The 15062-nt window shown below is 47.7% G+C and overlaps 5 protein-coding genes across 5 annotated transcripts; 2 read left to right on the top strand and 3 right to left on the bottom strand.

Annotated features, from left to right (window-relative positions):
- Nucleotides 1-147: 147 nt before the first annotated feature.
- I303_104460 (uncharacterized protein) lies at nt 148-1400 on the bottom strand (the record flags this gene model as incomplete). The annotated part of the gene is made up of 7 exons (XM_018407860.1): nt 148-189; nt 300-387; nt 495-636; nt 788-918; nt 1029-1117; nt 1226-1289; nt 1363-1400. The coding sequence occupies 7 exons, from the start codon at nt 1398-1400 to the stop codon at nt 148-150; spliced, it is 594 nt and encodes a 197-aa protein (XP_018263071.1).
- A 453-nt stretch (nt 1401-1853) lies between these two features.
- I303_104459 (uncharacterized protein) lies at nt 1854-4198 on the top strand (the record flags this gene model as incomplete). Its single annotated transcript, XM_065968964.1, has 9 exons — nt 1854-1913; nt 1991-2065; nt 2146-2265; nt 2340-2575; nt 2660-2783; nt 2850-2975; nt 3110-3295; nt 3389-3979; nt 4097-4198. The coding sequence occupies 9 exons, from the start codon at nt 1854-1856 to the stop codon at nt 4196-4198; spliced, it is 1620 nt and encodes a 539-aa protein (XP_065825036.1).
- Nucleotides 4199-4558: 360 nt separating this feature from the next.
- I303_104458 (uncharacterized protein) lies at nt 4559-5967 on the bottom strand (the record flags this gene model as incomplete). Its single annotated transcript, XM_018407862.1, has 6 exons — nt 4559-4654; nt 4795-4870; nt 5004-5151; nt 5277-5403; nt 5564-5785; nt 5926-5967. The coding sequence occupies 6 exons, from the start codon at nt 5965-5967 to the stop codon at nt 4559-4561; spliced, it is 711 nt and encodes a 236-aa protein (XP_018263073.1).
- Nucleotides 5968-8164: 2197 nt separating this feature from the next.
- Nucleotides 8165-9932, top strand: I303_104457 (uncharacterized protein; the record flags this gene model as incomplete). The annotated part of the gene is made up of 10 exons (XM_018407863.1): nt 8165-8207; nt 8340-8472; nt 8532-8600; nt 8656-8868; nt 8944-9036; nt 9116-9249; nt 9322-9403; nt 9477-9666; nt 9748-9803; nt 9887-9932. The coding sequence occupies 10 exons, from the start codon at nt 8165-8167 to the stop codon at nt 9930-9932; spliced, it is 1059 nt and encodes a 352-aa protein (XP_018263074.1).
- A 726-nt stretch (nt 9933-10658) lies between these two features.
- On the bottom strand, nt 10659-14940 carry I303_104456 (uncharacterized protein; the record flags this gene model as incomplete). The annotated part of the gene is made up of 4 exons (XM_018407864.1): nt 10659-11097; nt 11264-11694; nt 11786-12203; nt 12275-14940. The coding sequence occupies 4 exons, from the start codon at nt 14938-14940 to the stop codon at nt 10659-10661; spliced, it is 3954 nt and encodes a 1317-aa protein (XP_018263075.1).
- Between the last annotated feature and the right edge of the window lie 122 nt (nt 14941-15062).

Here is a 15062-nt window from a genome sequence, read left to right as displayed (position 1 = left end):
AGCACTGTCTGGCCCTTTGGATCTTTTTTTGTGTTGTAGTGAAATAAGCGTCAATGCGCGATACCCCTCATAGTAGCATACCATTCACATGTAGCACATTTGCATCAATCAGTCGGACCTGCGTAAAGTCTATATCCGAAAAGTGATTTAACCCAAGGAGAGTAATCTGGTAGATGACCATTCTGGCGGCTGTAAATGCGTTCGTTGTCAGCATTTTGGTGGATTCGTGATAGTGTGGTCAAGTGATTCGACCATGAATTAGGGATCAAGGGTTGAAGACAGACGGCCGGTTCACTCACATCTAATCGTGTCTCGAAATGCAGCCAATCACCACTACCTGTCGGTAATATACCCATCGTAGAGCATTTCCATAATCCCAGAGCAAGGCTGAACGAGACACGAGCAAATAGAATCAGCCGACATCAGATTATAAGGGATCATTTGCATCTGATCATGAAGAGGTGCCAAAGCGAGGGCAGAGACTTAGGACTTACACTAATCCTTGACATGCTATATAAGCTATCATGGGCATAGCCAAAGGCCCATAAGACGGCTCAGCGTTTTGTAAATCACTTGCTTTCTTGGTTCCTGATAAGGTGGTGGTGGTGGATAGAGTCGGTCGAAGAGATTCGAAAGCTGATTGAGACAAAGCGAAGGTTTATTCAACCCAGGTCAGCTCAATCAGCGGGTCCTTCTCGAGTCGGCGAGTCGGAAGGAAGAATTTTCGGGTGACCGTGACAGTGGACATAAGAGCGATGTGATCACACTTCCCTATAGCAAGACTCACCCTTGAAGATGTTAAAGACAGCCGTTATGGGTCCAGTAAGAAGCATGAAGATCATTCCCAACGAGAAAATCTGGATACCTGACCCGGAGAAATATAACATTATAGCTTGCATCGGGAGTGACTTTGCTGGGCTGTGTAATGAGCGAGCGAGCGAAATCCAGTCATGTAAAAACCAACATATCCGTCAGTCAGTATTTGCAGAGAAGAGAGAGAAGGATTGTGTGTAGGATAGGACCCTCACGCTAGAGCCAAGTCCCATGCTCTTCGCAATTTCAGCTCGGTGGATTTCCGGTTCTGTTTGATCAGTGCATCTGAATCGGGTTGAGCTGTCTGTTCAAAGAAATCAGTATGGGAGTTAGTCAATAACGCATTGACAAGACAGATGAACCCGACTTCAAAAATTGGAGCGGATTTGTTGTCGCCAGTGAACAGGCTCACCTTTGATAGTTGTTTAGCGGACGTCGGAGGGAGATAGCCTGGTGGATTCGGTATCGAGGTATTTCTTTTGCAATGAGCAACGTCATCAGCCTTGAGCCTAGAAGATACCGTACTGGGGCTATTAACGTATAGCTCACTTGTTCTGCGGAACTGTATAGTCCAATCTGATCGTCATCTTGATTTGGGTGGTATGGATCACTCCGGCTAAACAAGATGAGGTCTTCAATGATGTTGATGTGAGAATACCAATCTGAGGTTCTCTTGGTGCAAATACAGCAATACATGCATCACGAAAGGAGCTGCTCATATCGATAACAGTTTGCGCGGATATCAGCCTCATACATCGAGGTATGAAGTGTGCCTGATTACAGTGTCACGCTTATCACCGGCTGATTCAGTCAGTCATCCGGTCTCGGTCGTCACACAGATCACTTGCTATCTTGCACACAACTCGTATCATATAGCACGCAAACGGAACCCACTTGCCTGAGGAGGTCACTTAGAATATCGCTTCAAGCCATCAAGTCGACAAGCACTAATCCGTGACCACCGCCTAGTGCATACCAGTAGCGATAGAAGATTCGTCCCCCTTTTGCCCAAACCCAATCATTAGACCAAGCGGCGCACAATGGCCAGAACGCCCACTTCGACGAATGGAGCGTTGATCCTAGAAGAACCATTGATCAGGGCGAGTCTCAATCACCGCCTCCCTACAAAATAGCGGACCAGTATGCTGATGATGTTCTGGGTCTATGATCTACATAGACACCGTACGAATTGCTCCGGCGATCACATCGTTCAGCCCAGAGACAAGTGGAGAAAGACTTCAATGCCGTGTCTGTACGTACAGCTGATAATTGGTAACCCATCTTTTGTTGGATCAGCTGACAATTAGGGCGTCTGTATCTGTCTGTATTTAGGTCGCTTTGCAAAGTATGGTCAAGTCATTGAATGCCTCTTCATCAAGTGAGGAAGGACGGCAAAGTCTAGTCAATAAGTTGGATCAGGTCGGTGATCGAGCAAAGGGGCTCAAGAGAAAGGTCAGCATTGATGTCCAGCCGTTTACGATAACGCTACACTGCTCTATAGAACGCTGCTGATTATTATGAAACAGCTCGATGATATCCAACCGAATGCTCGAGAACCAACCCCGCTCAGATCGAGGCTAGAATATTTGAACAAGCTGACCGTCTCCACTGCGTCCGAGCAGCGGGAAAGGGGAAGTATGAATAATGGGTCGAGCAAAGAAGCTAAGAATGAGGAGACTTCCGGAGAGAACACAAATGGGAGTGAGGCTAAGATGGAGCTAGATGGAGATGGAGAAGCCGAGGGGTCCATCACGCCCACCTCGTAGGTCTTTCTGAAGTTTTCTGATGTGTAAGATCTGGGTTTGCCGACTGACAATGTCCTGCCCGAATATTGGCATGTTCGCAGAGAACCAAAACAACAGTCACTTCTCACGTTCGACGCGACCCTCGACCGGTATATCGTGGATTATCTACTACGTACGGGACGCCTAAAAACGGCTGAAGCCCTAGCTAAGAAGCAGAATATCGAAGTGAGCTGTTTTAGAATTCAACCATGTCCCGTGATTGTACCAGCTTGAGCTGACAAAGAGGAGCAGCCATTGGTAGACATCAAGTTGTTTGCGGAACTTAGCAAGATCGAGCGTGCATTGATAGAGAATCATTCGTGTGCGGAGGCCTTGGCATGGTGTGGTGAGAATCGAGGGACGTTGAAGAAGACCAAGGTGAGTGGGATCACTCCGCATCGACAGGAAGGAGACTCTTGCAGTCTTAGCGTTAAGTAGGATGAGTAGGGTGGCGTGACCATCGGATGGATCTCGCTAATCCTGCCCTTCGTTGCGCACCTTGTGTCACGTAGAATAACCTAGAATTCGCATTGCGATTACAAGAATTCATCGAGATTTGCCGGAAGCGAGATATAATCTCAGCGATAGCTTATTCGAGGAAGAATCTTGCTCCTTGGGCTGCTACCCACTTGAGCGAGATACAGCAGGGTATGACTCTGATGAGCTTTGGTGAGAAAACCGGTGTCGAGGTGTACAAGGTGAGTCAGCGAGTTCCATTCCGTGCTTTCCGTTTTCAAGACCAAGTGGAATCTCGTGTGCTGTGCTGAACAGTGATCATATTATTGCTTCAGAAACTATACGATCCATCACGCTGGACGCTCGTGCGAGATCAATTCCGCTCGACTTTCTTGACGCTCTACGCCCAACCTTCTCAACCTGTATTATCATTAGCCTTATCCGCGGGATTATCTTCCTTGAAATTACCTTCTTGTGCACCCCATCGCCCTCATTCTCATGTCGGGGGAGGGCGATCATCAGGGGAGTCCAATCGATCGTCTTCCACCACTACTTCAACGTCAGAGCATATTCCGTTATTACCAGCCGCCCCACCATTACATAACTTAGAATCGCTCTTGATTCCCTCATCACATACCCACTTACACCTAACCACGCCGATAGGAGGGGATATAGTGGAAGACGTTGATCCAAACTCGAATAAAGATACAGATACAGAAGTGAAGGCGGATCTGCATGATCATCCCGAACGAGCTGTGGGAAATATAGATTGTCCGACATGCGACGAACATTTGAAGATTCTAGCGAGTGAATTACCGTTTTCGCATCATGTCAACTCGACGATAGTCTGTAGGATCAGCGGAGAGGTTATGGATAGTCAGAATGAACCGATGGCTTTCCCTAATGGATATGTGTATTCTTCCAAGGTGAGTAACATAGACACATACAGATACAGATGTATCTTTTCATCTTTTTTCGCTCTGTGGCTTTCTCAGGCTGATAAACGCCGACCGTTGTGCTCGATTCGACGATCGACGATTCAGGCTTTACGACAAATGGCCGATGCTAATTTCGATGTGGTCACTTGTCCGAGAACGAGGGATCCATGTGCTTTCTCGAGATTGAGGAAAGTATACATCTCTTAATCACTTTGGGTTGATTCCTTCTCTTTCATTTTCTGCTTGTCCTCTGGTGGTATATCATTTGTATTACTTTCACATGTTTCGACTTGGTCTTTAGTGTTTTGTGTCGTATCAACAGATCCTGTATATGATGTAATTTTGTGTTGATTGGATGGACATGTACATATCATACATACGGAGTAATAGTACTGGTGAATATTCACCTTCACCATACACATACTCGGGCTCGGTCTCTTCTCAGAAAGCACCTGGCTTTGATATTATTGACCTGGCAGCTCTTTTTCAGCACAGCACAGCTTACCGCCTCGCTTTCTTCTCTTCTCTCTCTTTTCTCTCCGTTCCATTGCGCTTCGCCTGGGCTGATCAATCCTCAGGCTGCCCGGCTAGGACGATCATATTGAAATTGGTATCTCCCTCTGCTCTGTCAAAGTACTTTTCCTGTACGACCTTCGCTACGTCCTATACCGGCGGAAGATGAAAACAGCGAGGGGGCTTGCATATCAGCCAAACGCCAAACACCAAACAGCAAGTAGCAAAAGTATGACCAGTCGAACAAGCAATGTAGCTGGATCACAGCTTGTACGGCAAATTCGACTTACAGCTAAGAAATCATTACTCTGTCCTCTATCGAAGGGCGCTTCCCTGCCGCCATCTAGCTCGACAATTCGTTTCTCCCTAGATCGGGATGCAAGGAATGATCATTCAGCTCAGTTGTAACGAAGGAGCCGCGCGCAGTTGCAGTTTACGGGTAAGAGTGTATATTGCACTCAGTGGTCTTAGATCATACTGTAAAATCAGATGAACTCACCCCTTCTCGTTGTACGCTTCGACGAACGCTATAAAGTGTGCATCTACGTCGAGGTCTTCGGGGATAGACGATTGACCAGATTGAGAGGCTGATAAGTGCGCTTCGGAGAAGAAATCGGATTCGTCCAACAATTTAGCTCGATCCAGCGCTAGATAGTGTATGATAAGTCAGCCTTATCATCCTTCCTCTTGGAGACTGAGGGCTGTCAACGGATATTGATTGTCATGATGCTTCAATGATCGCGAATCTCGCGAATCAGGAGTCGATACTCACGCGCAAGAGGTAAAGAAGCGGATTTGAATCTCATCAATTGTGAATCTGGGTCCAAAGCGTCCGGACCCTTCTCAGGTAAATTCAGGAGGGCGTGTAAGAGGCCTATCGAGCCGCATGCATTTGGGATCTGTGTATCATAGGTGGATTGATCAGCTTGGATGTTTGGGTGATTCAAACAGTCACACCACCGAGAAAATCCAGGTGGAGAAGAATGTGAGAAGCAGAATACCGATGATAGATGAAGATCGAAGGCAGGATGGGATAATTGAGTCTTGGTGATAACGCACAGTCTGCTTGATCCACCATACACCTTCACCCTTCCAGACCCCCTCACCATCTTTCTCTTCTCGCGCTCGCTCGTCATGCAGCTTTCCCCTGGATGGGAAGAGGAGTAGTACCGCTTTATGTGGTTTAGGTATGAATTGCAGGAATTCGGCATCGAGCGAGAATAGGTCTTGGAACGTCAATGATTTAGGTAAACCCAAGGGTTCGGACCATGCGTTGAATACCTGTCACATGAGTGAAAGTGAGCAAGTGGAGCGTTGGCTTATCCGAGAGGAGTATCGATGACAGCACTCCTTTTTAGCTACTGAGAAGGTAGACTCGAGTATAGATACAGACATCTCAACAAGCGAAATTCTGGACTTACATCGGGGGACGCTTCCAATGGAACCCATTTCGAACTTGCCATCTTGCTTGTTCGCTTGTTTGTTGGTTTTTGACTTCTTCTTTGACTTTTTTGGTGACTGCCAACAACAGATCGATGTACTGTCTGTTCCGGTATGCAATGGACGAGAGGGATCAGGTACGATTGTTTATCTTATCTCTTGATGGCAATTGCGCGTCGCTTTCGTTGGGCGAAGAAGGGTGAGTACTGGTGAACAGGTTGAACAGGTAAAGTGGAGGGTCCGACTAAACGTGACATCATACCTTTTCCTCTTTCGTACAAGGTATCTCTTTCCACGTGGCTACAATATCCCGATAACCGGCATTCTTATTGTTCAATACCAAGCCCCTGCGTTTCAGCCTCTGGAAACCCCTTATTCCCAGGCGCTTTCCGACTCCAAGTGGTCCGAGCTATTCCGTCTTCCGTCTACCATGGTGAGCCAATTCAACGAGGGCTCAACATATCACGCCTGCTGGATGTAGATACCTGTGAGCTCTTCTGCGGCTGGCAGCAGATGGACCGAGAGGGAGAAGAATGGTTGCGACTTTACTGTTGCTTTGCATCTCGTCGAGCAGAGCTGATTTTTACCCTTAAATGATTCTCCTGGCCGCACAAACTTTATTATCCTTGTTTCTCTCCCTAGTGAGAGTTGTATAACGTACGTACGGCACAGAACGTACAGTAAACGTATACTTTGCAGATCATAGGGTAAGGTAATACCGTCTCATCCAGTCAGAGATTCCAAGAAACCAAATCATCCCACTGGTACCCCCTCCTTATTGTTCCATCAATCTTTGCATAAACTGGAGTCTTCATTCCAAAAGGAAAATCATCCTCAAGACCATCCTTCACATCGTCGACAGAGCGACTCGCATCTCATTTTCGTCCCATTCTATCACATCTCATCGACCTGTACCTCGGTCATCCCGTCGACGCTAGGTCCCTTGTACGATACAACAAGACCTGAAACATCCCCTTCATCAACGCTTTGTTCTTCATCAAAGACAGAACCCCTTTGTGTTATTTTCGTTTCATCAAAATTAAAAAACGACAGTCATACATACACCTCTGTGTTTCCGTGTATAGACGGTCACCTCGCTCCGCTTCCTCCTCGCAAACAAGCGGACACAAACACAGCGGAGAGCAGGACAACGACGACTATAGGGCGTAGCATCGACCTAAAACCCCAAGGCACCATCGCAAGCTCATACCTCTAAGCTCAGTCATTTGTCGGTCGTCAAGCAATTAGTAGTCGTGATCCACATGGAGCGCTAAAATAGTGGATGACCTTGACAACCATCATATAACACACGTAGGCTCCATCACATCTTCCCTCACGGTCTGACCGAACGACCAACTACACTTTATTCCTATTCGCCTTCAACGTCTATTCACCCTCAATCTCGACTTCTCTTCCTCCCACCTCTTCTCATTCACCTTCAACATCGAGATTATACAGTATCTCCGGAATCCGAACGACCCCACCGAGAGAGCCTTCAGCAGATCATCAATCAACTCATAAATCAACCAGTACCTGGTCCCTCGACTGTACCGTCAATCTTCGGCGCAAAGCCGCATTCTAGGTCAGCGTGATCTGAAGGAACGGTGATAGAGCCTTCTTTCTGGAATCGAACGGACAGATACACAAAAGACGACGCACAAGTACAGGGCTGCGGTACGGGAGGACGAACACGGGAATTCTTACACCGAGTGAGTGAACATCGATTGATTGATTGTGTGTTGAAAGGGAATACCCTTCCACCTTCGCCATTACTCACTATCCGTTCATCACCTCTGATTACACCCCTTTCCCCCTTGCTCTTGCCCTTGCCTTTGCCTGATTAATCTTTCTCATATCGCAAAACCTTACCTTACACGTTTTAAGCGCCATCACTCGTTGTGGTTGAGGTCGTGCTTTCGGAAATCTATTTGATGAATGGCGATACAGACAGAAGGAAAAGCGCACGGGGCACGACTTATCTGTCCTCATATAAAGAATCAATATCTGGGACTAAATTTCCAGATCTAAAGCCGCACGCTAATATACGATATACATCCAACTTGTACGTTTTAGGTTGAAAAGCACAGTCTTTTTGTTCTTTCCATCTAATACATTCCCATATACATCGTCACTCTTTCTCATATATAATTATTCCTCTCAACGTCTCAATCACCATTCTTACCATCCTTCCTCCATCTGAGCAATCGATAATTAGTCAAGATGGGTTGTACGCAGTCTACCGAAGATGCCGCTGCCAAAGCCAGTGAGTCTTGCCCGTCTTCTATCTCATCCTTTTTGTTCGCTTCTCGTTCTGCCTAGAACAGCCAAGATGAAAGCAGAGGAAATAGGCTGGTAGAGAGATGAGGGTCTGACTGACGCGATCGCACTCCCACAGGAAGCGCCGAGATTGACGAGCAGCTGAAGCGAGATCGTGCAAACTTACGAAATGAAATCAAGATGCTTTTGCTGGGAGCGGGAGAATCAGGAAAGTCGACGGTTTTGAAGCAGATGAGATTAATCTATAACAAGTGAGCTTAAACGGACCTTAACTGCTGGAGGTGTCTGGAGCTGACTGAGCTCTGCACAGACCGTATGATGTGGAAGAACGAGATAGCTATAGGGAAATCGTATATTCGAATACGGTCCAATCGATGAGGTGAGTCAGCTCAGTTTTTACCAAGCACGTCAGCAAGCTGATATTGTGGTCATAGGGTATTGCTGGAAGGAGTAGCATTGATGGAAATACCGGTCAACCCGAACAACCAAACGCGCTGGGACCTGATCATGGCTGCTCCAGCACAGATTGAGGGAGATATCTTCCCTCCGAAATTGGCGGATGCCGTAGCAGGTTTATGGAAAGATCAAGGTGTCCAACAAGCCTTTATCAGGCGGAACGAGCTTCAATTGAACGATTCTGCACCTTAGTGGGTCGACTGTACTCCGTCTTCACTAGCCAACATACCTGCTTGATTATCAAACTAATATTTGATGTTCTGAAGCTACTTTGACGCAATATCGCGGATTAGTCAGAACGATTATATGCCTACTGATCAAGATATATTACGAGCACGAGTAAAGACGACCGGTATAACGTATGTGTCACAGTCTACTTCTAAATTAGTGATCCATGCGATGTCAAAGCGGACTGACAGATGTTTGCGTTCATCGTAGAGAGACGCACTTCAAGATTGGTGAACTGACATACAAGCTCTTCGATGTTGGTGGACAACGATCAGAACGAAGAAAATGGTTGAATATCTTTGACTCGGTGACTGCGCTTGTCTTCTTGATCGCTATATCAGAGTGTGAGTTGCGTAATCACAAAGTAGAGGAATTTCAGAGGCGGATCGACGACTGACCGTTACCATGTATGACAGACGACCAGAAATTATATGAAGATGAAACTGTCAATCGTATGCAGGAAGCTATGACTCTTTTCGAATCCGTCGCTAACTCAAGGTCAGTTGAGCTTACGTTGCTTCTTCCTCATTCTCTCTCTGGCGTACTAACTGACCTGTAATAAATGTTGTAGGTGGTTCACCAAAACATCGATGATACTATTCCTGAACAAAATCGATCTTTTCAGAGCCAAATTAGCTGTTTCGCCATTAGCAGTGACTTTCCCCGAATATCGCGGAGGAGCCAATTACGATGCTGCGTGCGCTTTCTTGCTTGAGAAATTCGTGGCGTTGAATAAGAACCCATCGAAATCTATCTATGCGGTAAGTCAAGTCCGTCCTCACGATTTAGATAGAGAGCATGGCTAATTTGATCCATTTGATCTTGATGGGATCGATCAATAGCATTACACCGATGCAACAGACACAAAGGCTTTATCATTCGTCATCTCAGCTATCAAGTGAGTACTCTTCACTCCAATCCGACCTTACTGAAAGACCTCATATGGGCTTTGAAGTGATCGCTGATGTCTATTCACTCTAGTGACGTGATCATTCAAGTCAATTTGCGAGATTGCGGATTACTATAGATAGGTCCTCATTAAATTTGATTTTTCAGCTGGATTCCGTCTCGTTTCGTTCTGTTCTGTCTGATTTTGTTATTACTGTTCTGGTCACGTTCTGCTTGTTCCTGTCATATGTCGCACATCATATTTCTGTTCCACACACATCTATACATATACATATGATTCCTTGCTGCTGTCAGTACGTCAGCGCAAAGTACGCTTATACTCTGGTCATGTATTATAATGAGACCGACCGCTGAACCCCTTCGAAAGCTGAGTGACGTATTTACCGAATCAAGAAAAGAAAGAAGAGGCTCGGTGCTGACATGCTGGTTGACCTTGATGCTTTCCTGTATCTCACATGGACTGTCGATGACATTCTGCGGTCATGTGTGAATTACTGCATAGGCGGGGATACTCGTACACAGAGCCTTAATTTTTATGATCCTTTACGTCGCCTCCTCACACCAACACACAGAGGACATTATTTCCTCGGCGACTGGCCGAATATATATTACACTGTCCTCCTCTGATTACCTACATCAGCCTCCGCGAAGGTAAGTGCTTTACTAGCCACCTGAATTTGGACACGCGACGATGGATGCATTTGTTATAGTGAGTACATACAAACCAGAATACAGATTGCAGAATCACAGGATGATACAAATGAAGTACTCCGACTCTGGTTGTCCTGTGTCATCCTTTATCAATTTACCACTTCTAGCAAACCAGCCTCAAATCCACGCCAGCTCAATTGATGACCCTGATCACCCGCACTCCCTCCCAGTCCCTCTTGAAGATCTCGTGACCCTTTTCAAAATGCACTATCGTCTTCGCTTGGTTCTTATCGTTGTGATTCAGGTCTGTTCCGGAATACAGAGAGGAATTATGTTTGATCGAAGCGGAATCAGGGAGATGCGGTCTGAAAATAGCCATACAGGGTTCTTCCATGATATCTCTGTAATCCATCCCAGACGAATCCACCTCGGGTTCACCGGTACCTACCGCGGGAAGGTATTCGACGTTGATGTTTTTGTAATCTTTCTGTTTCGATCGAGAAGAGCCGAATGCAGCTTTGAGGGATTTGAGCCCGGATGGTCGAGAGTGTTTACTAGATTCGTGTGGGTTGTTGGTGGTCGAGTTGGAATCGGATGATGAGGATGAGTCCGGTCTGATGGTTGTGATAAATCTGATTGAAGGATGATATCGTGATTAGCATTGGATACAGATTAAACTTCTGCTGCGCTTACATGGAGTGTCTGGTTGTGAATAGGAATCTTCGAGGCAGGGACGGATGACAAAAGCAAAGTGCGAGAAACAATTGCAAGAGAAGCCAAAAGAAAGGCCACACTCACGTTCCACCATCTTTCAATAATCTCTTAGCAGCTTCTGCCACCCTGTTTCCCCCCATACTGTCAAAAACGTAATCCCACGCACTCTCTTCGAGGTTAAGCATGACAGCAGCCGGACTTCCAGTAAGGACGCCCCTCGCGCCATTCTCCAGGCATTGTTTGTGGTGCCCATGAGAGTCTTCGCCACCCGTAATGACGGCCGTCACGTTTACACCGGAGCGTGACATCTCCTGACATACCAAAGCGGCCACTCCGGTATGGGCGTTGATGATCAGTGCGCGTGAATTTCGGATTAAGTGTGTTCGAACAGCTCGAGCGGCTGATATACCTTGAAGTGGAAGGAGAGATAGTTGTTCGAGAGTCAATTGCGTAGGGAAAGGAGCTCGAGAAATACGACGACGATCGATTATCATGTATTCTGATAAGGCTCCACTCTGATCGAATCCAAAGGGAAAATATCAATCGACTTATCAGCTGACCGTAAACGACTTTTATGCGAGATTCCTAATTTGACCCGCTACTCACCTTGCGGATATCGTTGATCCCGATGACGATATCTCCTCGGACCACTTCTTTCTCATCCGCCCCAACGACCAAAGCGCGTCCAACAAAGCTTCGCCCAGGGACGAATTTGCCAACTTCATACCTTGCTTTCTCATCTAAACCCCTGACATCGTTCTGATCGATGGCAACTGCGTAGACCTGGACAAGGAGCTGATGGTCATTGACCTTGGTCGGGGGTTTGAGGTGCGAGCTGAAATCGACTAGAGGCGGTAGTTGGTCACGAAGGTGTGCTGGGGTAGAAGAATGCCGAGAAAAAGTGGTAGAGAGGACTATCGAAGCCATCGTAGCGTGAGGCATGCCCAGTATACGGGAATCAACGGCCGAGGCTGATTTAGCGGGATTGATGGGTCGATATGCGCCAGACGGAAGGATCAGATTACTACAAATACTTGATTAGTCACACTAGGTCCAATGTACCCAGCAAAAATGGTGTGAAAACCTCGTACTTACGTGTAGCCGCCTACGCTTTCCGATGCTCGACCATTTGATTCCATGAGGACTCCATCACCATAGCTACTTCCTTCCCATTTCTTCTCGCTCCTCTCCTGCTCGTGACTCCGGAATCCCATGACCGATTTACTCCGTCTTGGAGGCGGCAATGGTGTATCTCTGTCGTCCTCTTCATATTCGTGACCAACTTCACTCTTCGCTCGGAAGATGCTAGACCGCCTAGATGGGTTATACGATCCCCAATCTTGCATTGAGGTCCTACGACCCTTTCCGCCAGATTCCGACGCTGCAGATCTGTACAGTCTGTCCGAATCCTCGTGAGTCATTTCAGGTAAGATCGTGAGTATGTCCGGATTGAGAAAAGAAGGAGAGTTGAAAGTCATTGGCGAGTTGGAATTCGACATGACTGAGTTGGGTCGATTCGGAACTGGTGAGGTCGGACGGTAGTCCATGACCGGTGACATTGGTCTCGAAGTAGCTTGAGACGCCGCCCTGGAAGGCGGTCTGTAGTCCATCGCAGGGGACATCGGTCTTGAGGGGGCCTGTGTATGCGACACAGCCCTCGAAGGCGGTCTGGACGTCGTGTGACCCAGACTCAGAGATCCCACTCGAGCAACAGGGAAGGCCAAAGAGCCAGGTATAGGCGGTCCGCTGGGATTTGCGGTCGTCCTATTCGCTTCTCCTCCGCCTGATTCTACCTCTGAAGGTGGCGTGCTTCGACTGGCACTGCCTGCACTATAGTCCTTGAGGTATGACCGACTTGGCATTTCCAGTCCTTCTAGACCATCGGATAATTGCGAATATTCGCTAGGTGAAGAATCGCCCCTACTATGTGGTCTTAAACCTTCTCCATATCTTCTTTCTGGCACAAGTCCATTCTGGCTTTCTCTAGCACTGGATCCTCCTAATCTCACTCCGTCCGTGATCTTATCGAAAGTCGGGGACAGACTCGCCGATGGAAGAGGGGTAAACTTCGATTGGCGCGGCGGAGGTTGTACATGGAAATCACTAAAACCATCACCAGACGAAGGCATGAACATGACCGGCGATGAGGGCCTCGAACGGCCGGAGAAAGAATTTGCAGCTGCCCAACCACCTTTCCCGTACCCACTGATGGAACCTCTCACGCTACCTTCCAGCTTATTGGGCGCGGATACGAACGAGGCTTCGGATGCTGGGATGCTCGGTCTTCTCTTACCGTGGAACTGCAATTCGTCGGATGAATTCCTTGAGATGTGCCTCGAAGAAGATTGACGGGAAGCCGACCTGTGACCGTCGACTGAGGGTGGTACTGAATGACCCACAACGGAGGAATTATTGGACCAAACCCCTTGATTCGGTCTGTCAAGGGTTCCGCTCGTTTGGCGTGACCTACCTGATCTGCCTTGTCGCTCCGACGATTCCTCTTCGTCAGAACCAGCCTCCCCATATGCACTCTGAGCGTCTTCTTCCTCGTTCCTGGGAGACTCTACCGCTTCTCGGCTACTTCCAGATTCGATGTATGATGGGATCACGAGGCTTGGAGAGGGCCTTGGCGCGAAAGGTCGATCAGGATGCAAAGAGCTTGCAGATGATGATGGCTCGGAATGGAAAGGCGACACAGAGGTCTCAGGTATTGGAGCTGGAGTTGGTGGCAGGAACTTCAGAATTGGCGGTATAGGAGCCTGTTGAGTGGGTTTAGGGGTATGGACTGGGTCAGAATTGACGGGTGAAGGGATTGGTGAAGGGATTTGGAGGTCGACCACAGATGATCTTGGTGTATAGAACACCTCGTCCTCGTCCTCGTCATCTGATTCTGCGGCTACAGCGACTTTTGGGGCTGTCTGAACGGCCAATTTTGGTAGATTTGGAACAGGCTTGTCTTTATCTGTATTCAGCGTTGGCACGCGATTAGCGGAAGAACTTGGAGTAGACATCTCAGAGCTGGGCGGCGTGAGGAGGGGCAATGGCGTGAGGTGTTTTTCGCCAGTCCGCCGAGGAGGATTTGTCGATGGGTGGATTGATGTGGTAGGCGACAACGGAGGTATAGGCGATGAAGGCGCTGAAGAGGACGTCTCGCTGCTTCGAGAATGTATCGGAGGAGGCATGATGAGGGAACCAGTCGAAGTTGGCGAAGAAAGTATCGATTCATTGTCTACATGGGTGTATCCTGCCTCAGACCGCGGCTTCTTCTTCTTCTTCTTTACTGTCCCGTTCCTACTAATTGCTTCTTCGCCGACTCTAGGGGCTTTGATAGTCTTCTTGCGAGTCGTAGTCGTAGAGCCAACTCCAACGGCTGAAGATGATGATTTCGGCAGCGAGGTTGGGTGATCATGGATGATGTTCCCATCTCGAAGGGTAATGTTGCTGACTACCCTTCTGGCTGGTTTGGGAAATCTGCTACCTAGAGAATGGGCTGAAGTTGGCGGTGCAAGATCGCTCATGACTGAGCTGGACACGGAGGACCCTGTCCGACGGGGTCTACTAGGTCCAGCGCCGTTTTGATGATATTCATCATACCGACTAGATTGGTAGTACGATGATCCTCCTCCTCCGCCATAGCGACTAGAGCTGAAGCTGGCTTGCTGATTTTGTTCTTGATCGTCCCATGGTGAAGAATGATATGGATCCGCATAAGACCTTGTGGGCTTCTTCATCACAGCCTGGAAGAATGTCGGTTTCGGCATCTTGCTGATTGTCCTGGCTTATTACTTTGCTGTAGAAAGAATGGATGCTTTTTGGGGCCAATCTAGAAGATTGTTTACAACTTTGCTTTTTTGGCCAATTCCCGACCCGAAACCACACGACC

The sequence above is a fragment of the Kwoniella dejecticola genome, chromosome 5 (genome assembly GCF_000512565.2).
Source record: "Kwoniella dejecticola CBS 10117 chromosome 5, complete sequence".
NCBI classification, from domain to species: Eukaryota; Fungi; Basidiomycota; class Tremellomycetes; order Tremellales; family Cryptococcaceae; genus Kwoniella; species Kwoniella dejecticola.
This window is presented reverse-complemented; position numbering and strand designations above follow the sequence as displayed.